The following is a 24,090-nucleotide window of genomic DNA, read 5'->3' on the forward strand; positions in this document are numbered from 1 at the left end:
ATATTAATATGTCAAGAAGAATTTGGTACGCTTAGGAAGATCTTTGCCGTGATCCGTGACAAAATAATGTGTTCAGTGTGTTTAATGGTGTGTTCAACGTGTTCTGTGATTTCATGGTAATGGTACCTTTTGAGTGAATGTTTTTCACTATTGCAAAGCGTCATGAAAATTTAAGTACCCTCTTATTTGTCAGCCTTAAATTCTTTAGTTAACTAGGATCCACCTTAAGTTGTTCACAAAGCACTTACTTTTCCTAATTTTATTCACAGACCAAATTTTGCTTATCAGCCTGTGTCCAGTGGGCCATTCTTGGAACAGATGTCGCAGATTGGCACAGCACAACGCTGGTTTGAAAATGTTCAAGCACATAATGGTATGCAATAAAATTTAGACATTTCAAAAGTGTTAGTACAATGGCGAGTATACTGCTTTCATTTAAACTTTTTTCCCTTGTAGTATGTCTGTGGCAGGCACCTTCTTAGAATTAGATGATTGGCTGAAGATCTGCCAACATGTTTAGTTTATACAAATTCTTTCATGGGATGTTGGCATTGCTGACAAGACCAGCATTATTGCCCATCCCTAATTGCTCTTGAGAAGGTGGTGGTGAGGCACTTTCTTGAACCGCTGCAGTCCATCTGGTGCAGGTACCCACAAAGCTTCTGGAAAGGGAGTTCCAGGATTTTGATGCCATAACAGTGAAAGAATGGTGATGTAGTTCCAAGTCAGGATGGGGTGTGTGGCTTGGAGGAACACTTTCAGATGATGGAATTTCCATGCATCTGCTGCGTGCGTCCTAGACGATCGCGGTTGAAGGTTTAGAAGATGCTGTCGAAGGAGCTTTGGTGAGTTGCTGCAGTGCTTTTTGTAGATAGTACACACTGTTGCACTGGGTCAATGGTGGAGGGAGTAAATGTTTACCATTATTGATCGGATGCCAATCAAGTGGGCTGTTTTGTCCTGGATAGTGCTGAACTTTGCGTGGTGGGGATCGGATTGGATTGGATTTGTTTATTGTCACGTGTACCGAGGTACAGTGAAAAGTATTTTTCTGCAAGCAGCTCAACAGATCATTAAGTACATGGGAAGAAAAAGGAATAAAAGAAAATACATAATAGGACAATACAAGGTAACTACATAAGCACTGGCATCGGATGAAGCATACAGGGGTGTAGTGTTAATGAGGTCAGTCCATAGGTCATTTAGGAGTCTGGTAACAGTGAGGAAGAAGCTGTTTTTGAGTCGGTTCATGTGTGTTCTCAGACTTCTGTATCTCCTGCCCGATGGAAGAAGTTGGAAGAGTGAGTAAGCTGAATGGGAGGGGTCTTTGATTATGCTGCCCGCTTGCCCCAGGCAGCGGGAGGTGTAGATGGGGTCAATGGATGGGAGGCAGGTTTGTGTGATGGACTGGGCGGTGTTCACGACTCTGAAGTTTCTTGCAGTCCTGCGCGAGCAGTTGCAGCTGCACTCATCCAGGCAAATGGAGAATATTCCATCACATTTATGACTCATGGCTTGTAAATGGTGGACCGACTCTCGCTGCAGAATTTCCAGCATTTGACCTACTCTGACAGCACAGTATATGGCTGGTCCAGTTCAGTTCCTAGTCAGTAGTAACCCCAGGATGTTGATAATAGGGGATTTGGCAACAATAGTGACTTTGAATGTCAAGGGGAGATGCTTGGATTCCCTCTTGTTGGAGATGGTCATGGCGGTACTTGTGTGGTGCAAATGTTGCTTGCCACGTCAGCCCAAGCCTGAACGTTGTCCGGATCTTGCTCCACATAGACACTGACTATTTCAGTGTCTGAGGAATTGAGAATGATACTCAACATTGTGCAATCATCAGCGCACATCCCCACTTCTGACCTTGATAATCGAGGAAGGGTCATTGATGACACAGCTGAAAATGGTTGGGCCTAAGACATACCCCTGAGGAACTCCAGTGATGCCCTGAAACTGATTCCTTTGTGCTAGGTATTGAGAGTTCTCCCCACCCCCATTGCCATTGACCAATTTTGTTGTGGCACCTTGATGCCACAGCTGGTCAAAGGTTGTCTTGGTGGCAAAGGTAATCTCTCTCGCTCTCCTCCCAGCAGTGCCAGATGAGAGTAGTGGTCACTTCTGGGATGACTGCCTGTCCCCAATGGAGATTGGCGCAGGAACTGGGCATCATGGTGGATTGGGCAGGGGATGGATTGACCAGGTTAGGCTGGCAGTGATCCTTTGGGGGTAAAGAGATCTTTGGCAGGGCTTTCTGCTGATGGGCACGAGGAGCCTCCCCCTTGCCCCATACTGCCCCTTGCAGCTATAGCTTTAAGGAACATGGTGTGGGCCTCAACTGGCTGCAGGTGAGATAGTGGCAGGGAGGTAGCCTGTGGCCCTTAAGTGGTCATTCATTGGATGCTTAGCTTAATGAGCTCTGAGCCGAAGCCCAACCGACACATCCACCACTTGCCCGCAATAAAGTTTCATACAGGTCAGGGGTTGGTGGTGGGAGAGCCATGCACTGGATGTTGCGAACCACCACACCCCAACCTTCAAATCTGGGTGGGGGAATGCAAAATCCAGCCCATTGTAATTGAATTATTTTTTTACTGAAGTAGTACCCAATTTCCAGAAAGCACCTCTTAAAAAGTGTCACGTGGGTAATTACATAAATGTATATGATATTTGGGAAAATTTAGATTGTCAAGATTTGTTCATTTAAGTTTAACTTGTATCATTTTTTTAATCTCCTAGCTCCTTTCAAAAAAACAGTGGATGTTAGTGCCACAAGTAGCCCTAGTGAAAGTTTCCACAGTGGAAGAAAGCAACAGATTATGAAAGAAGTGGTCTCCGCAAATGCATGGGGTAAGAATCCCAGCAACAAAATAAAAAGTGATACTTTTTATGAAGAGAGCTGCTGCAGAAAACAGATGGGAATTCCAAAATATGATGGGGTTCTTTTACCCCCAGGATGGAGTTCTACAAAAAGAGACAACAAGCAAGCAGACTCACAGTATGACTGTCATCAAGTGTTGAAGCAGCACAACTTTGTACAAGAGGAAAGACAGCCTGCTGAGAATCGGATGAGGACATTGCAAGAGTTTGTGTCACCGTTGAGGGCCCACAGACTTAAACCGATCCGCCAGAAAACCAAAAATGCAGTGGTAAGGATTACAACTTTATATCGGTTGTAAAAGTTCCAAGGCAATTTCTTGATTTGATAGCAAACCGAAACCTACATTAATAAGGATTGACGGTTGGGTGTGGGGCTCATAAAATCCAGCGCAGGCTCTCTCACTGTCAACCCCAGACCTGCATGAAAGTTTATTGGGGGTAAGTGGTAGATGAGTTGGTTTGGCTTTCAATTTAAATTGCCTTCATCGCGAGTCAACTCAGCATCACAGATGCTGCCCAATCATTTCAAAATTGGTAGCCTTGGGTACAATGATTTTCTGCTTTCCTCAGCCTTGTTCAAGAACGTAGAGATCAATTATAGAGCGCCAAGTTCTGTCTTACTTGAGGTCAATAAGACCTAGGATTTCCTAATGTAGTGATGTGCAGATGCCGGCGTTAGACTGGGGTGAGCACAGTAAGAAATCTTACAGCACCAGGTTAAAACCTCTGCATTCACCTGAGGAAGGAGAAGCTCGTGTTTGAAACAAACCTGTTGGACTTTAACCCGGTGTTATAAGACTTCTTACTGTTCCTAATGTAAGCAATGCCTTTATCCACTATTAACCTATAATATTGACTGGGAGATAAAACATCACCAGGCTCAGAAACTGCCTTTTAATGTGTGCTGGGATGCATTTGTGGAAATAGTTCCAGCTAATTTAAGAATGCTGGTCACTTTATGGCCTCATGAGCTTTTGCATGAATGGGAGACGAGATATCTTGTGCCATCCCATGGATGAGCAGCTCAACAAGTCAGATGCTTGGCTCAGGCTGAGTGAGGGTGCAGGTGCAAAGCTCATTGATTTAGATAGGTTACAAAGTAAAATCTTGCTGGTCTCTTAGAAACCCTATGACTCCATTCAAGGAAACCAAGATATGCAATGGTTAGTCGGTTAGTATGAACATAGGTTGACTGCTTTTACCTTCCCTTGATTGTAGTGAATGGAACAGAAGTGAAGGGATCGAAAGATATGTAATGACTTTGATACTAACTCGTCCTTCTCAACAATACATGTGCAGCAACGGTTTGCCAGACTGATTCCTAGGATGGCGTACAAGGAGAGATTGAATTTGCTGGAATTCAGAATATTGAGGGAGGGATTTCCTAGAAACCTATAAAATTCTAACAAGACTAGACAGGGTAGATGCAGGAAGGCTGTTTCCAATGGTGGGTGTGTCCAGAACCAGGGGTCATAGCCTGAGGATACGGGGTAGACCATTTAGAACAGAGATGAGGAGAAATTTCTTCTCAGAGAGTGGTGAGCCTCTGGAATTCGTTACCACAGGACGTAATTGAGGCCAAAACATTGTATGTTTTCAAGAAAGAGTTAGATATAGCACTTGGGGCGAAGGGAATCAAAGGATATGGGGAGAAAGTAGGATTAGGCTATTGAGTTGGATGATCAGCCATGATTGTAATGAACGGCAGAGCAGACCCAAAAGATCAAATTGCTGCCTCCTGGTCCTATTTTCTATGTTTCTATTTCAAATATGTGAGGTGATACCATTGTGTAAGCGACAACCTTTTTTGTTTTCAATGACTATAGCAATACCTATCTTAAGAGTTCCGATAAATATTTCAGTTACAGAATGTAGGACTTTCTGTCCTTGCCGTTTGTTGAATTCATCTTTTGTGTGATATGAGTGACTGCCAGCATTTAGTGCCCAATCCTAGAGAAAATTATGGTGAGCCAACTTTGTGAACTTACTGCAGTCTGTCCGGTGAAGGCAGACCTAGAGTGTTGTTAGCTGGGAAGTTCCATGGTTTTGTCCCAGCAACAATAAAGGAATGGGACCAAGTCCATATAATAGACAACCTGAAGAAACATCAGATGCAAAAGCAATTTCAGATGGATGGCTTCCAATTGGCTCCAAGCTCCAGTGAATACTAGAGGCTGTGGCAAGACCCATGTCAAATGACTTACGGGTGTCTCCATGCTGGACAGTAAAACTCAGGGACTGGATGCAGGTCAGTTGGCCATCTGTGCCAGATGACTCCAGGGAACACTGGTAGCAAGCTCAGCCCTCAACTCATAGACTGAGTTTAAAATTAAACAGAAATTATTTGTTCACCCCTGAATAACTGCTTTTGTAAAGCTAGAAACTGCATAGTACTCCTCCAATGTAACATATTAAGACCTCAATGTATCAAAGCCAAAACCCCTAAATCTTCTGTACCAGAACGATAACAAATGACTTTTAGTGAATTTTATCAAACTTAAATGAGGGGAGTGACTTTTTTGAAAAGAAAAAGTCTCTCAAAATTGTTTCAGTTTTTAGCTTAAAATTCAAGGGATTTATAACCAGCTGATTTTATAATCTTTATTGTCACAAGTAGGCTAACATTAACACTGCAATGAAGTTGCTGTGAAAAGTTAATTGGTTATTGATTATTTTAAAATGGGTGTATAAATCCCTGCACAGACCAGTTGGTCTGAATGTCCTGTTCCTGTGCTATAAAGTACTCTATATTTCAATACCTCAATTCTTTTTTACATATTGCTGTACATAATTAAACTTGTTGTTCAGGTGAGTATTCTTGACTCAGAAGAAGTGTGTATGGAACTTCTGAAAGGGAATGGAGCTCAAGAGCGTGTGAAGGAGGTACTTCGAATATCTTCTGATGGAAGCATGGTAGGTTATTTTTAAAAATGTTGATAATTTGCTTCAGTGGTTTGGATTTTCTTTTCTTTTATACAAATGCGAATGTCCATGTGGACATAACACTACACTATGGTTTCTATATGTCTCATTCTAATACATTCCAGTAATTATGTTCAAATTGAAAATGAAAATGAAAATCGCTTATTGTCACGAGTAGCCTTCAATGAAGTTACTGTGAAAAGCCCCTAGTCGCCACATTCCGGCGCCTGTCCAGGGAGGCTGGTACGGGAATCGAACCGTGCTGCTGGCCTGCTTGGTCTGCTTTAAAAGCCAGTGATTTAGCCTGGTGAGCTAAACCAGCCCCTATATTGGTCCACTAATTGGTCCACTAATCTAGAAAGAAAATATTTTGTAAATCATTTATGTTGTTTTCTAAACAATGGACTGGATTCCCCGCTGCATTGGGCGAAAGCAACCATGATCTCATTCCGAAACTCTGGTCCCCAGCTGGCATCATTAAGCCCCATTTGCATCCTATTAATGGGCCAGGCACCATATTCTCTGGGCCTGCATGATTCTCTGGGTGGGAATCACCTGGGCGAGAATTGGTGCAGGTCTTGGCAAACATGGCCTGACGTGGTGGACCTCGCGGTGGGCCATGGGAATAACTCTTTCAGCGAGTTGCCCTCAAACTGCATCAGAGGGCCAGCCCTACCTGGAAGCCCCCTAGAAGCGAGGCCTCTATCTGGAAGCTAGAGATGTGGAGATGCCGGCGTTGGACTGGGTTGAGCACAGTAAGAAGTCTTGCAACACCAGTTTAAAATCCAGCCGGTTTGTTTCAAATCACCAGAGAGCAGTCCAGACAGACAGTGAAAAAAAATCAATGCTTTAAAAATAAACCTGCTGGCTCAGGCACAGGAAGCAGCACCTGTCAATTCTTGAAAAGAGAACCTGTCAGCTGGGTTTAAATCCCTTGGATCCCTTAATGGACAGCACGGTAACACAGTGGTTAGCACAGCTGCTTCACAGCTCCAGGGTCCCAGGTTCAATTCTCGGCTTGGTCACTGTCTGTGCGGAGTCTGCACGTTCTCCCTGTGTGTGTGCATGGGTTTCTTCCCACAGTCCAAAGAGGTGCAGGTTAGGTGGATTGGCCACGATAAATTGCCCTTAGAGTCCAAAAAGGTGAGGTGAGGTGGGGTTACTTGGTTACAGGGATAGGATGGAGGCGTGGGCTAAAGTAGGGTTCTCTTCCCAAGAGCCGGTGCAATCTCGATGGGCTGAATGGCCTCCTTCTGCACTGTAAATTCTATGATTCTATCTTTGATCCGCAAGCCATTCGTTCATTTCTTTGTGAAATTGCTTTCACTAAGCTGTGATTTGAAACTAACTCCTTTGTTGTGATCCAGAAGCTCTTAATCATAGCTTGATGTTTGGAAACATTTTCACAGCTGACTACTTCAAAGCCACTCAAGTGAAGGGAGATGAATGAAACAATGCTGACCGTTGTGTGTGGAACTGTTAATCACAGTCTAGGGAAAGCGAGATCTGAGGGGGTTTAAAACTAATTGACTGTTTTTCTCTAACTGGGGGGCTTCCACACAGTGGCCTCTCTTCTGTTGGGGGGGGGGGGGGGGGGCGCTTCCATTTTGGGGTCTCTCTTCTGGTAGGAGGGTGGGGCTTCCAAACGGGGGGTCTCTTCTGGGGAGTGGGGCTACCACAGGGAGTGGTCTCTTCTGGGGTGGGGGGGGGGGGGGGGTGGCCTTCCACACCACGGGGAAGGATCTCTTCTGGGGGAGGGAGGCTTCCACACGGTGTGGGAGGGGGGTGTCTCTTCTTGGGGGGGGGGGGGGGTATTCCACATGGGGAGGTTTCTTCTGGTGTTGGAGGGGAGGCCGAGGGTGGGAAGCACAAATCGGGTGCAATTCAGCTCCAGTGGGGGAACATAGTCTCCCAAATAGAAAATCTCGGGCAATATGTATGTTTCACTCTAGGTTTGATTGAGATAAAGCTAATGCCATGATATGATATGTTAGACGTTGCCAACAAAATTAGTGTTTCATTTGTTTGATATTTACTCTCCGCAGGTCCATATTTATTGCCCAAATGAGGGAAGAGGCTTCCCATTGGATGACAGACCTCCATCCCCACCAGACGATGTATTTATTTACAGTTTTGACAACTTGCCAGGTATTGACTATTAATATGCAGTATTGAAGATGAAGTTTTCTTGCATTTTCCTACATTTTTTAAATTATAAAAGGCTACCTGGATATGTAGGTTTGGTTGCAAGAAATGATTTACAGCATAATTTATTTAGTTTAATTATACTTTTGTCATGTTGGTGTAACTATGTGTGAATGACACATTCCAGTTACACAATAAATGGAAGTGTACATTGACTTGTTAAATAAGCCTGGCTATTGTTGTCATGTCCAAATTAATGGTTCTTTCTAAAATTATTATTTTTATAACCAACTGTAAAAGGGTGGATAAATAAGAATGTAACAACTTAATACCTTATTTTAGTTTCTATAATTGAAATTGACAAAGTAACAATTTTATGAGAGTCCAGGTAACAAAGCAGAACTAAAATGGAGCAGTATTTGCTTTCATCCATTTTAAAATCCAGCTATTGAGGTGAGGTGCTGATTAGGAAAGAGCAATCTGATCAGAAATGCACACTTGAACTGATCAAAAATAAATTTTTAATCATTTGGAAACCATTCTTTCAATGCAGGAATACTTTTTTAAAAAATCTTTATTGTCACAAGTAGACTTACATTAACACTGCTATGAAGTTACTGTGAAAAGCCCCTAGTCGCCACCTTCTGGCGCCTATTCGGGTACACAGCACATCTATTGGGAGTAAACCGGAGCACCCGGATGAAATCCACGCAGACATGGGGAGAACATGCAGACTCCGCACAGACAGTGACCCAAGCCGGGAATCGAACCCGAGACCCTGGCACTGTGAAGCCATAGTGCTTACCGCTATGCTACCGTGCTGCCCACATGTAATACATGTGTTTTTAAGCTGAAAGCTATAGGAAATTAATTTATTTGAGTGTCTTAAATCAGTACTGTAGACAGCACTGTTTTATTTGGAGAATCTTTGGTCCAGATATATTCCATTATGAGTACTGGCCAGAATGGGTGCTGGTAACTTTGTGTTACAGAACTCAATTCAGTTTTAAAATGAGAAGTGCCAGTGCTGTTCAGATCATCAGAGATTTTTTTGTTTACATGTAGCTTTGATTTTAAAATGAAAACTTGGGCCTATGAGTATTTGTTTGAACCTTGTTGCAGTACATTGAATACCGTCTTATGATGACATGATTAATCAAACATTTTTTATTTTTATAATATGTTAATTCTGACAAATGCATTACAAAGAATAATTTACCACCGCTCATAATAGATGATTATTTACCTGAAAAGGTTGATGTACTATAATGAAAACAAAGTACTAGAAATTTTTTTAAAAGTCGGGCAGCATCTTTGGTGTATGTTAACATTTTGATTTGATGGCTTTTCATCAGAATTCTGTTTTCTGTAAAGTTACAGAATGGGGGCAGCATGGTAACGGGGGCAATTGCTGCATAAACTGCTCTTATACTGCAAGGCCAAAATAAATGAAATCCAAAACTTGTGGAATGACTTCCAAGAAATTGGAAAACACCTGTCAAGCACTGACATTACACTCTCCGAAGTGGCTAGCACTGTGGCTTCACAGCGCCAGGGTCCCGGGTTCAATTCCCCGCTGGGCCACTGTCTGTGCGGAGTCTGCACATTCTCCCTGTGTCTCCCTGGGTTTATCCGGGTGTTTGTAATTGAAGCTAGCCTCATCCCTTTTAATTCAGCCATGTCATTAACATCCTGCTTCCGAATTTCCCAATCGATGACTGGCATGTTGACAACCCGCATCTGACAAAGCGAGGAAGTCTAGATAAAGGGACCCCGAGAAGGGGTCAAAATTGCTGAACTGTACATTGATTCCTGAGACTTCCACAACCAGAAGAATGGAAAGGAGAGATAAAAGGCTGTTCTCCCAGCTCAGTCTCTTACCCTGGAGATCCTGCTATGGGATCGGAGGGACTGAAGGGAGTTCATGTTTCCCAAAGAATGGGAGGAAGAAGCCAGGCTTTGAAACCAAGCAGGTATGAATAGGTGGAGGGCCAAGGAAGTAAGCAACAGGAGTGTGTTCCCTTGAGGTTTAAAGGTACTCAGGAGGGTAGGAAAGGTGAGTGGCATCTCACCTTCAGGCACCAAGCCCTGACTTTCACAGCACCCTCCTGAACAACACTCCTCAGACCAGCACTCTCTCTTTGTAGCTGCACTTGTTTCTCTCTCTTTAGGCATCTCCTCACATGCCCATCTGAACAGCCAACTTTGGCACTTGCAATCATCTTTGTGTTATCTCAGAACATATGTTACAGTTACCTTCCACAAATGTTTTTTTCCATCCTGTCCACAAAATCAATTGTTTAGGGGCCTCACGGTAGCATGGTGGTTAGCATCAATGCTTCACAGCTCCAGGGTCCCAGGTTCGATTCCCGGCTGGGTCACTGTCTGTGTGGAGTCTGCACGTCCTCCCTGTGTGTGCGTGGGTTTCCTCCAGGTGCTCCGGTTTCCTCCCACAGTCCAAAGATGTGTGGGTTAGGTGGATTGGCCGTGCTAAATTGCCCGTAGTGTAAGGTTAATGGGGGGATTGTTGGGTTACGGGTATACGGGTTACGTGGGTTTAAGTAGGGTGATCATTGTTCGGCACAACATCGAGGGCCGAAGGGCCTGTTCTGTGCTGTACTGTCCTTAAAAAAAAAAAAAAAAAAAAAATCTAAAGAATGCTCTTTGTTCTCACCTTGCAAGAGTTGAAACTACAAAAATCCAGGGAGACAACAAGCTGCAGGGTGGCCTCTCCAATGAGAGCCACCTTGATGGCCACAGGTAATGTGTGCCTACTTGATCCACTGACTTTCGGTTAAAGCCCTGTCTCTTCAGGAATTGGCGCTCGCACATCAGGAGTGGATTCTCCTTCGGAAAACCCTGAGAGGGCTTTGTGCTTTCAAGTTGCATCAGAGTCTATCCCTTCTGTCTTGTGGAGCAGCCAGTGCCTAAGGAGAAGGCAGCTGCTGCTGGCATTGCTCCTATTGTCTCTCATCAGACAATTGCTGCATAAACTGCTCTTATACTGCATGGCCAAAATAAATGAAATCCAAAACTTGTGGAATGACTTCCAAGAAATTGGAAAACACCTGTCAAGCACTGACATTACACTCTCCGAAGTGATGTTAGCACCAATCCCCCAAATAGGACTCGGCCTATGAGTTTAACTGAACAAGAACTCCCCACTGTCCTCTTGGCTATATTAACCCTAGTGAGTTCTACACAGTTCAGGAAACCTGAGTGCTGGCTGTTAAAGACAGAATAATGGGTTTAATCAGGAGTTAAATGGAGCATTAATTATTTTAATTGCCTATCCAATAGCTCTAAAGGGTCTTCCCGTTCACCTGCAAACCCAGCAATGGGATGGGATCATGTTTCCAACCTGATACCAATTTTCAGCACTGTAACCATTTGTATGAACTTGCCTCCCCATGGCAATTGAAATTCCACCCATTAACTGTTTTGCTCCACGGATGTTACCTGACTTGCTGAGTGTTTACAGTATTTTCTGTTTTAAGATTTTTAGCATCTGCAGGTGTTTTGCTTTTATTTTGGATGTGTTCCTTAAAATGAGTGCACTGACTTTGGTTTTTAAACAATGCAGGAAGGCCGTGTTTCATTCATTTGATCTTACTGTTACTGTTACAAATTTGGTTTCAGAAAAATACTGGAAGAAATATCAATATGCATCTAAGTTTATTCATTTGGTGAGATCCAAAACCCCAAAGATTACATTATATACTAAATATGCCAAATGCATGCTGATGGAGAATAGTCCACAAGCTGATGTTGAAGTCTGCTTTTATGATGGTGAGTCACAAGTTCTTAAATATAGTGGTGTACAACAAGATGCTGACACTACTTTCACGTGGATTTTTTTTTTTTTAACAACTTTGATAACTTGTTAAACAGGAGCCAAGATTAACAAGACATCAGAATTTCTTCGAATCATAGAGAAGTCTGGGAAATCTCACAATCTCAAAGGAGAAATGGTTAATGGACCAAGTGAAGAAGTAAATTCTTATGTGGAACATGCACATGAGGTAAAAAGGTTATTCATGACATTGCTGGTCCGATAGCCTGTTATTAAATATTCTATATTTGTGTAATGCATGAAATATGCATAATCCTATTTTTTTAAGTTTGCATGGAATTCTTGCAGTGAACTTGATGTCGTTCAGAAATTCTGACCTGGCTTCTGGGATATTTGTATTTGAACAATCCATATAATACATTTTGTGACCTGTAACTGTACAATTGCCTCTCCTGATTTGGTCTAAATGAGTCAAAACTTTGATTACAGTTTTAAATGGAGCAATATATTTTATGTCTCATTAGAAATGTCAGTCATTAACATGAGTTAAACTACATAAGCAATGTGCTACCAGGTAATTGTAACGTTGAAAATTAACTTGGCCCTTAATTAGTAGGATTAAATGTTGCTCAAGTTCAAAAACTTCTATTTTCAACAGCTTGTGAGTAGAGATAGAGGCCAAACCCTATACATAAGGGAACAAAAATAATTATAAAAATCACTTGTCAGCAAACTAATCTGCTAATTGGGAATCATTATTGTTTTAATAATGAGATCTGTCACTTTGGGTGTCTGCTCCTTTCCTTCATGTACTCTGATTTCCCTTAATTGATTTCTTATGGGAGCCTGCCCATTGACAGTTAATTCAGAAACGTTGACCCTGGGGAGAAGAAAAACACTCCACAGGGTTCCAATTTCAACATAATGAGTATTGTCGAGAAAATTACTTGAGATATAAAGCAGGAATTTTGTTAATTGAATTTGGAAAGTAAGTTTAACAAGTAGGAAAGAGTAGAATCATAGAAGTACCTAGAATCGAATCCTTACAGTGCAGAAGGAGGCCATTTGGCCGATCGAGTCTGCACCGATCCTCTGAAAGAGAATGCGACCCAGGCCCAATCCTCTGCTCTATCCCTGTAACCCCATCCATCCTTTGGACACAAATAGACAATTTAGCATGGCCAGTCCAATTAACCTGCACATCTCTGGACTGTGGGAGAAAACTGGAGTACCCGAAGGAAACCCACGCAGACACTGGGAGAGCGTGCATACTCCATACAGTCATCCAAGGTCTGAATCAAACAGGTCTTTTGATCTGTGAGACAGCAGTGCTAACTACCGTACCGGCCCCAAGTAACAAAATTGTACTTCAACATTGAAATATAAATAACCCAAGATAATAGCTATTTGTATCTAATAGGCTCATCAAACTTGTCTTGATCTGGAATCGATTATTGCTGTTCAAGAAGAAAGGACGGAAAAGCGGATGTCATTTTTTCCAATAATCATTGGAAGGTAAAAACATTGATTTATGAATCATTTGGGTGTCCTCCCCCCCCCCCCCCCCCCCCCCGACCCAAAGGTGTTCAGGTGAGGTAGATTGCCACGCTAAATTTCCCCTTAACTGGGGAAATATTTTTTTTAAATAAATGGTTCATTGCCTGACGATTCTATATATTTTCTTATGGTAGACGGCCATCCAACATTGATCCGATGCTCTCCCCAACTCCATCAGTGGAGCGACAGTTGATCCAACATATCTCTTCTAGCCAGGCTGCAGGCAATAGTCCTTCTGTAAGTAACTAATCTATATACCTTGTACATAAGAAAGCAAAATTTCATATTGCCAACCACACGATTTCAAGTAATAAATGCAAGGCTTTAGATCATTTACTGTATCTGAAAGTCTGCCAAAATACCTTTTTTTGCTTGGGTGCAGCATAGGTTATGCTCTGTTTTGCTTGGATCATGCATCTTAAACTCTTCAGAATAAATACATCATTCATCCAAGATAGGAAGCTGTGTAAAATGGATTCAGAAGGAACTCAAGTAAGCAATAGCTGATGGATTGGTTAGCTTGGTACGCACTCATAAGATATGGGCGATCTTCTTGTTCAAAAGACAATCTCCCTTCTGTCAGATAACAGCAGCTACTAGGCTTCAAACTAATGTCAAGACTGGTGTTCCATTGTGATTGTTAAAGTCTATATAAACTGGTTCCATGCTGTTGACAGCTGTTTGTGTTGTGATATGCACTAATAGAATATGCCTTCTTGATTGCCAACACCTGTCAATATTAAAGATTTTGGGTTGTGTTTTTGGATTTATGGATGCATTTTGAATTTACTGTGGTCCTTTAGTTTACTTGTTTCACTCTACTCCGCTAAGCAGGATTTATTTTTATTTGCAGTTTTCTTTCTTTATGATGGACCTTTTTTCTGGCATGAAATTGAGACAGGGCTGTTTAATATAAATTGCAGACTAACCACAAGTGTAGCAATGGCAACACCATTTTAGCCATATATTAGCGAACTGGAGTAGCAAATGCTTTTCGGGTAAAAGTACTTCTCGTGTATATTTACTCAGTAGATATGTGGCATATTCAATGCTAAACCTTGCTTTCTTTCTCTATTGCCAGAGTTTAGAAATCTGGCATGAATTTTATTCAGCTCCTCGTAGTGCAACTTCTAGGTTTTTGTCCATCAGTTCAGTGAAGCTTTGCTTCATTCGAGTGCCTGCAAGTTCTTGATTTTCCCCAGTTCTTCGTCTCTAATATATTTAGGTGCAGCTTATTCTTTGGTATAACGTGCCCATTTGAAGCTGCTTGTTTTTTATTGAGCTTGCTTCCTTATATGCTATGTGAAAGATTATTGAAATCATTTGCTCAGCAAAAGTGTCTGTATTACTCACCTTGCCACTAATTACATTTTTGCTCAGTAATGAATACAAGTAAAATAAACTAAAGGAAGAACTAAAAACTTTAAGTCCTCCAAGTTTCAATGGATATTTTCATAGAATTTACAGTGCAGAAGGAGGCCATTCGGCCCATCGAGTCTGCACCGGCTCTTGGAAACAGCACCCTACCCAAGGTCAACACCTCCACCCTATCCCCACAACCCAGTAACCCCACCCAACACTAAGGGCAATTTTAGACACTAAGGGCAATTTATCATGGCCAATCCACCTAACCACATATTGGATATATTGGTCATTAATATCAATGATTTGTACTTTCACTACTTCTTGCCAGTTTTTCCCCCTAATTTTCATTATTTCTGGTTCATCTGGAAATATCCATAGTTATACTGTTATGCTACATTTGCAACGATGTAATTTTATTTTTGAAAGAAAAGCTGGATTTATTTTAAGTGAAATAACAAAATTCTGGAAGTAGTCAGCATGTTTGGCAGCATATATGGAGCTAGAAGCAGTTGATGTTTCAGGCTCAGGCTCACCAATGACCATTCGACAGAATTCAAATCTTCGTTGCAGCGAGTGCATTCCAAATCCTTAACCACTTATGCTTTTTTTTAAATGTTCTCCTGTTGCCTTTGGTTCATTTCCCAATCATCATAAATCTATGTCCTCTAGGGCGGCATGGTGGCACAGTGGTTACACTGCTGCATCACGGCGTCGAGGCCCGGGTTAGATCCTGGCCCAGGCCCCGAGTCACTGTCCGTATGGAGTTGGCACATTCTCCCTGTGTCTGCGTGGGTCTCACCCCCACAATCCAAAGATGTGCAGGGTAGGTGGATTGGCCACGCTAAACTGTCCTTAATTGGAAAAAAAATTATTTTTAAAAATCTATGTCCTCTGATTAGTGACCTTGCAGTAATTGAAAAGCGTTCTTTATTTATTATAAAGAAGTACACCGCAGGAATAATAAGTGTCTTCAGAAGGAAAAGTAATTCAGTACTTCAGCCAAACTTTAATTAGTTCAAATTCAACTAGCTAACTGTGCAGGTTTAATTATTGTGCCTTAATCTCCCATGGTACTAGATACGAAAAAGGAGCAGGAGTAGGCCATTCAGCTACTCCAGCTTGCTACACCATTTAATAAGACCATGGATGATCTGAAAGTAACCTTTAAATGTGCATCCCGTCTACCCCCAGTAGCACCCCTTTGCTTACCAGGAATTTATCCATCTCTGCCTTAAACAAATATTCAAAGACTTTTTTTTCTATAGCCTTTTCAGGAAGAGAGTCCCAAGGGCACATGACCCACAGAGGAAATAAAATTGCCTTGTCTCTATTTTAAATGGGCGATCATTATTTTTAACAGTGACCCATGTTCTAGATTTTCCCAAAAAAGGAAACATCCTCTCCATACTAACCCTATCAAGACCCCTCAATTTCAATCTGGTCATTACTTTTCTAAACTCCATATGCAAGCCTAGCCTATCCAACCTTCGTAAGACAACCTGCGCTTTCCTGGTATCTTGTTGAATCAACCTTCTCTGAACTGAGAACTGTTTACGTCCTTCCTTTCATTAGGTGATCATTACTGTCTACAGTATTCCAGATGTGGACTTGAGTGCTCTGTATAAATGAAGCCAAACTTCCATTTTGTATTCAATTCCCCTTGCAATAAACTATTCCAGTTATTAGCTTTCCTTTTTGCTATTTAAGCACTAAGGCACCCAGATCCCTCTGTATCTCAAAACTCCTGAAATTGCTGTTTAGATAGCATGCTACTTTTTTATTCTTGCTGTCAAAATGGAAAAATGTTGTTCTTCCCACATTATACTCCATTTGCCAAATCTTTGCCCACTCTATATCATTTTGTAGCCTCCTACGTCCTCTTCACCACTGACATTCCTACCTATCTTCTGTCATCAGCAAATTAGGCAACCATCCCATCCATTCCTTCATCCATTGTAAACATTTTTTTTTCTAATTTAAAGTACCCAATTATTTTTTTCAAATTAAGGAGCAATTTAGCGTGGCTAATCCACCTACCCTACACATTTTTTGGGTTGTGGGGGCGAAACCGATGCAAACATGGGGAGAATGTGCAAACTCCACACTGACAGATCCCAGAGCCGGAATCGAACCTGGGACCTTGGCTCCGTGAGGCAGCAGGGCTAACCCACTGCGTCACTATGCTGCCTTAATATTGTAAACAGTTGAGATCCTATTATCACCCACTTGCCTCCTACTATCTTTCCTTTTGTTATTAATCTCTCTTGGCTTATCCTATCAGGGCACACTCCTTTTGTTCTTTCCTCCTCTCTCCGTCTTCCCTCCCCCCCCATTACATTAAAAAGTACTGTTATAGTAATTTAGTTCTCATGGAATGTAAACAAGTTGTAATGTAACCCTGTCACACTCGCCACAGCTGATGGTCCCACTGGATATTTCTGACATTTGCGATTTGTATTTGCCTTGGTCGTTATCGTCAGTATTGGACAACTTCCAGTGATGGTGATGTGCCGAGCAGACGCACATCAGTTAGCTCTCCTCTAGAACATAGCCAAATAGGCACTTTGAGGCAGGTTTTGCCTGAAAACCCATTGGTATCACACCCTCAGTTGAGAAAGGGAAGGGACAGAGCTAGCATGCCAGCAAATGGGAGCTCGAGAGGCCGATGAGACAGGGCATAAGCAACAGGTGGGCGAGCCAGTGGATTCGCGAGGAGAGGGGGCCCCAGAGAGAGGGAGACTGACAACCTAAGCATCAGCCAGCACTTCCCACCCCCAGAGATGGATGGAAGGCATTCCTTATGAAGGAACTGGCTGAGATGAGAGGCGATTAAAGGTGGAAATCCAGGTGCCAGTTAGAGGTTTGGTAGCTATGCAAACAGCGATCGATGGACTGGGGAAGGAGGTGGAGGCGCAGGGAAAAGCTATCCAGGAGCTGGAGAAGGTGAGGACGGACCAGAACGACAGGATTGTCGCCCTGGAGGCCAAAATCAAAGATTGGTGGCAGCCCAGGGGCGCTTGAAGGGGAAAGCTGAGGACCAGGAGAATAGGTCCCGACGCCAGAACATTTGTATTGTGGGCCTGCTAGAGGGGACCGGCGGGTTATGTGGCCCAAATGCTGGGCAAACTAGTCAGGAGTGACAGCTTCCCCAACCCCTCGGAAATCGACAAGAACGTGCAGGTCACTTAGGCTGAAGCCTACGGTGGAGGAACAACCCAAGGCCGATTATCATGAAATTGCATCAGTATCAGGATCGTAAGAGGATCCTGAGGTGGGTGAGACAGACGAAGGCAAGTAGCTGGAAGGACACAGAATCTGGGTCTATCAAGACATTGGGGCGGACTTGGCAAAACGCAGGGCTGAATTTTGCCTGGTTAAATTTGGCCCTGCACAGGAACGGAGTAAAATTTTGAATTCGCTTCCCAGCCAGGCTCTGGGTCACATTTCAGAATAAGGGATGAGTTTGTTCGGTGGAACGACCTGGACAAGAGGCAGGCAAGGCAATGCTGAAGGCGAAGCAGAGGAGGAAGGATGGATGGAAGGAAAGACACACTTAGGGTGCCACTGCTGCCTACAAGAGATCAAAGCAAAGTGGGAGGAGAGTTGGGAGAGGATATGGAGGAGGGGTTCTGGTGTGAGGTGTTCCAGAGAGTGAATGCCTCCACTTTGTGCGCGAGGTTGGGGCTGATGCAGCTGAAGGTGGGGTACAGAGCACACCTCACTAGGGCGAAGATGGGTCGATTCTTTGAGGGAGTGGAAGATGTGTGTGAATGTTGCAGGGGGGGGTCTCGCAAAACACGTCCTGTTTGGTCCTGTCCAAAGCTAAAGGATTACTGGAAGGAGGTTTTTAGGGTAATTTCTAAAGTAGTGCATGTGAAACTGGACCCGGGCCCACGGGTAGCCATATTCGGGATGTCGGTCCAGCCAAGGTTGGAAACGGGTGCGGAGGCTGATGTTGTAGCCTTCGCCTCGTTGATCACCCGAAGTGCGGATCCTGATGGGTTGGAGAACAACCTCTCCACCCTGTGTCCTGGCGTGGCGGGGGGGCCTGTTGGAATTCTTGACTCTTGAGAAGGTTAAGTTTGAACTGAGGGGAAGGACGGAAGGGTTCTACAATTCATGGGCATTATTCATTATGCACTTTCAAGAACTGGATAACATCGAACATTAGTTGGGCGAGGTGTGTGAGAGGGTTGGGGGGAGGGGAGGCGGTGTGTGTTGATGGTGGCTATGGGTGATTCATGATTCCTATTTGTCATTTGTTTATGTGAACATGCGGGCTAATATTTGAGGTTTTGTGGGAGGATGAGATCATTGTTATTGATATGTGGATTGACCTATTTGTTACTGATTATTGTTTATTGTTAGTGGGTGTAAATTTGGGAGAAAATGTGAAAAAGGAGGAGAATAAAAAATATTTTTTAAAAACACTGCTGCCTACGGTGCTGAGGACCCAGGTTCGATCCCGGCACCGGGTTGCTGTCTGTCTGGAGTTTGCACATTCTCCCCGTGTCTACGTGGGTTTCACCCCTACACTCAAAAATGTGCAGGGTAGGTGGATTGGCCGTGCTAAATTGCCCCTTAATTGGAAAAATTTAAATAATAAATCCCCAAGACTACACTGCAAAGGAGAAGAAACATGGGCGACCTGGCCCTTCTGATCTTGATGCCTATCAGCATCCAGTGCTCCTGGAAGCGTTGCTCTGATTGGCCTACTTGTATTCTTTAAATATTTTTAAATTTTGAGTATTGGAACCGGTATTTGCTGGTTACATGATGGCCACCAGCCCCAATTGCCCCCCGGAGTCCCTGAAACAGACCTCAGTTTGGGAACCCCTACTCTATAGTGAAGACTGATACAAAATACCTGTTCCATTTATCTGCCATCTCTTTGTTTTCCATGATCAGTTGTCCAAACTCTTTTTATAGCACCAAAGCACATTTTTGTTATTGTGTTTAAAAGAAAAGATTATATAAACTCTTACTATCTGTTTTTATATTTCTGCATAGCTTTCCCTCATACTCTAATTTTTTCCTCCTTATTGATCTTTTAGTCATCCTTTGGTGTTCCTTATATTCTGGCCTATCTTTTGACCTTCCAGCTTTTCACAATTTTTTATGCTTTTTCTTTTAACTATCTTTAACTTCTCTTGTTACCCATGGATGGTGGGTCCATCCCTTGGCCTTTTTCTGATGCAATGTTGGGTGCAGAGATGCTTCGGTGGGAATGGACAGGCTCAGTGAGTGTGTACATGCATGGCAGGTGCAGTATTATATGGATAAATGTGAGGATATCCGCTTCAGTAATAAAATTAGGAGGGCACATTATTATTTAAATGGGTGTAAATTGAGAGAGGTGGATACTCAGCGAGACCTTGGTGTCCTTGTGCACCAGTCCCTGAAAGTAAGTGCGCAGGTGCAGCAGGGAACAAAGCAGGCAAATGACACATTGGACTTCATAGCAAGAGGATTTGAGTATAGGAACAGAAATATTTTACTGCAATTGTATGGGGCATTGGTGAGTCCACACCTGGCGTATTGTGTGCAGTTTTGATCCTTTTATCTGAGGATGGATATTCTTGCTATGGAGGGAGTGCAGCAAAGGTTTACCAGGCTGATTCCTGGGATGGTGGGACTATCATATGAGGAGAGACTTAAGTCGGATAGGATTATATTCATTGGAGTTTAGAAAAGTGAGAGGGGATCTCTTCGAAAGTTACAAAATTCTAATGGGATTAGACAGGGTAGATTCAGAAAGAATGTTCCCAATGGTGGGGGAGTCCAGAACTTGGAGTCGTAGTTTGAGGATAAGGGTTAACCTTATAGGACTGAGGTGAGGAGAAATGTCTTCACCCAGAGAGTGGTGAACCTGTGGAATTCGCTGCCACAAAGAAGTTGAGGCGAAAATGTTGCTTAATTTCAAGAAGGAATTAGATATAGTTCTTGGGGCTAAAGGGATATGGGAGAAGGTGGGATCAAGGGTTAAACATGATCGGCCATGTTCATAATGAATGGCGGAGCAGGCTTGAAGGGCCAATGACCTCCTCGTGCTTTAATTTTCTATGTTTCTTACTCGTTGGAATGTATCTATTCTGCAGTATCCCCTTACATTTTTGCCACTACTCCTTTGACTATCCCTTAACCTAATTTGCCAATTCACTCTGCTTTCATGGCCTCATAATTGCCTTTCTTTAAATTTTAAAACATAGTTTCAGGCATGTTAACTATAAGGTGATTAATTAATCCCATCTCGTTGCACAATACCAGGTTTAGTATAGCCTGCGCTCTCGTTAGTTCCAGACTGTGATGTTCTTATAAACTACTCCAAAAACTTTCCATTAACTCCTCATTTAGGCTACCTTTGCCAATCCGACTTATCCAGTCTATATATACATTAAAATCTTGCATGATTATCGCTGTGCCTTTCTGACGAGCTCCCATTATTTCTTCCCTTTTGCTCTACACTACCATGTAGTTATCATTAGGGGCCTGTACACAACTCCCATATGTGACTTATTGCCGTTACCATTTCTCATCTCTATTCAAACTGTTTTCACGTTCTGGTTTCCTTAACTGGGTTCATCCTTCTCCATGTGCTAATACCATTATGAATTAACATAGCCACCCCTACACCTTTTCCTCGCTTTGTGTCCTCCTCCAATATCCAATACCTCCACCTTTTCCTCGCTTGTTGTCCTTCTCGACTATCCTGTAACCTTCAATATTCAAGTCCCAATCCGTGTCATTCTGCAGCCATGTCTCTGAAATTGCGAACAAATCGTATTTATTTATTTCTGTGTACTCTCCGTAATGGCCCCAAATCTCAGATTTTAAGATCTTTATTATATGTAAAGTTCGTCTACTAAAGATTTCTTTAATTATAATTGCTACTTTCAATACTTTAAACAAAACTCAAATTTTTTCTCCACCACTTGAGAAGCTGCTGATACATACTGTGTGGGGTACAGTTCCATATGTGCTTGAGTATCTATTCTTTTAATATATTTTGTACACCATTGTATATACTTAGTTGCGAAAGGAATGTTACTTTCAAATTGAAATAACATGCATTTTGTTGCTTATTCTGACCTTGCAGATTTGTTCATGTGAAAGTTCCAATTTGACGACTACCACTGTTGCTAAAAATAAATTTGCACCTTCTACACAGACTGTAGTATCTCCAAGTCCAGGACAGGTGCTGAAATCTGTATTTGTACCAAATGTTGGCTGGGCTTCCCAGGTATGCACAATGATTCATACATCTTAAAATACTATGCCCATGAACAAATAATGTGATAATTATTAAGCTGGTTGAGTTCAATAATTGGCTCAGTGTCATGTGAGGTAGCAGGGCTTCCTGTTTGAAAAACCTAATTCTCTTGTCAGAACTCTGAAAGCAAAGGTGCAACCTACTTAAGTTTGATTTTATGTCAATTATGCCAAATTCATTATATTGAGAATTTGAGTTAGCATAAGAGAGCCAGGGAACACACAGGGATACGGACAAAACACAAGCATCTGGGACTAAGCATGTCTGTTCTTCAGTCAGCACAGGCATGGTATGATGAATGGCCTTCTTCTGTGCCTTAAATTTTAACATCACTGGACTAGTAATCCAGAGACCCAGGCTAATGCTCTGAGGGCATGTGTTCAAATCCCACCACTGCAGCTGGTGAAATTTTAAATTTAATCAATAAAATTGAGCTAGTCTCATTGATGATGACCATGAAATTATCATTGATTGTCACTAATGCCCAACTGGTTTACCAATGGCCTTTTGGAAGGGAAATCTGCTGTCGTTACCTGATATGGCCTACAGTGACCATGGATCCACAGTAATGCGAATGACTCTTAACTACTCTGAAATAGCCCAGCAAGCTGCTCCATTCATGAATAATCAGTGATGGCCCACAAAGGTATGCTATGCTCACATCCACAAGAATTGGGAAAGAAAAAAGTTGCTCTGATTTTATGAATTCAAACCTGTTTTGCCATTAGATCAATCATAGTTGATTTGTATGTGAAGAAGTTGGTTGTCTTGGTTTTATAGCAATTAATACTTTTGTTTAACAAAGGCATGTCAACCACACATGTTTTTTAATGACAAACGATTTATGGTCATCTGTAACGAAAGAGAAAATGTTGGAAAATCTCAGCAAGTCTGGCAGCATCTGTAGGGAGAGAAAAGAGCTAACGTTTCGAGTCCAATGACTCTTTGTCAAAGCAAACAGATAGAAAGTGGGAAATATTTATACCGTGAAGTGAGAATGAAAGATGAGTCATAGCCACAGAAACCCAGGGAAACCGGGTGCTAATGGCCACAGAAACCAAGGGGAAAGAGTGTTAATGGCAGTCCCCAGAGAGGACAAAAGATGTGAAAGGTCAAACAGCAGGGAAACTAACATCAGAGGATGAACTGTAGATGTGAGGGGAGGGGGAGCAAAGAGGAGAAGGAAAGGTGTCATTTTCTCTTTAATTTCAGATTCCAGCATCTGCAGTAATTTGCTTTTATCCAGTGATTTATGGTCATCATTAGACTTTTAATTCCAGATTTTTATTGAATTCGAATTTCTCCATCTGCCATGGTGGGATTTGAATCCAGGTCCCCAGAGCATTGCCCTGGGTCACTAGTTACTAATCTAGTGACAATACCCCAACACCACTGCCTCTCTAATGAATAAGAATGCCAATACTGATGAGTGTCTCGGGAGAATAATTAAACTAGTAGAAAGATTTGATGTTAAAAAAGTAATTACTGAAAGTGATGACACTATAAAAATATTTTTCATAATTCTCATTTTCAACCCATCTATGTCTTTTGTTATTCTCACACATGCTTGAAGAGCAAAATGTGCATTAATCAGAAAGATGTTTTTGGTCCTAAACCAAAATATGAATCATGAGAAGAGTTTCAATTAATGCACTGAATTTTGAAGTAATTGATGGAAGAAAGAGGTTAAGCCTAAAATTGTGTTTATTATACTTTGACAGCTAATCAGTGGTGAAGTTTGGGTTCAATTTAATGATGGTTCCCAGCTCCTGGTGCAAGCTGGAGTCGCATCTGTTGTTTACACATCTCCTCAGGGCCAGGCAGTCAGGTAACTTTGTAATATATATAATATATATATATATAATTTGTTCTACTTAACACTGTTACTAAGTTCATTTATATGGAATGCAGTTCTATCTAACCCATGCTATAAAAACAGATGCGGACAAAAACTTTGCCTATATATTTTTCCAATTAACAGCATTCTAGCGTTTTAATCAGTTATAAGGCTACAGCTCTCCTTGTGTATGGCTTAACTATTATAAGGTATTGGAAGCCGGTTTAGCTCAGCTGCACAACTGGTTTGTGATGCAGAGTGATGCCAACGGTTCAATTCCTGTGAACAATGCCAGTGGTTCAATTCCCGTGCCGGCGA

General features: G+C 42.3%; 1 protein-coding gene across 2 annotated transcripts in view; it reads left to right on the top strand.

Moving 5' to 3' along the window:
* plk4 (polo-like kinase 4 (Drosophila)) overlaps positions 1–24,090 on the top strand; it is a 42,083-nt gene that overhangs the window by 16,271 nt on the left and 1,722 nt on the right. The window contains exons 4-14 of one of the 2 annotated variants that reach the window (XM_038792414.1): positions 270–373; positions 2,743–2,853; positions 2,959–3,152; positions 5,692–5,796; positions 7,851–7,953; positions 11,590–11,739; positions 11,842–11,972; positions 13,164–13,258; positions 13,435–13,537; positions 21,762–21,905; positions 23,657–23,763. In XM_038792414.1, coding sequence (XP_038648342.1) covers positions 270–373; positions 2,743–2,853; positions 2,959–3,152; positions 5,692–5,796; positions 7,851–7,953; positions 11,590–11,739; positions 11,842–11,972; positions 13,164–13,258; positions 13,435–13,537; positions 21,762–21,905; positions 23,657–23,763 — 1,347 coding nt within the window. Of the gene's footprint in view, positions 1–269; positions 374–2,742; positions 3,153–5,691; positions 5,797–7,850; positions 7,954–11,589; positions 11,740–11,841; positions 11,973–13,163; positions 13,259–13,434; positions 13,538–21,761; positions 21,906–23,656; positions 23,764–24,090 lie in introns of both variants that reach the window. The other variant, XM_038792413.1, reaches the window with a different exon arrangement.

The sequence above is a fragment of the Scyliorhinus canicula genome, chromosome 3, assembly GCF_902713615.1.
Source record: "Scyliorhinus canicula chromosome 3, sScyCan1.1, whole genome shotgun sequence".
Taxonomy (NCBI): Eukaryota; Metazoa; Chordata; class Chondrichthyes; order Carcharhiniformes; family Scyliorhinidae; genus Scyliorhinus; species Scyliorhinus canicula.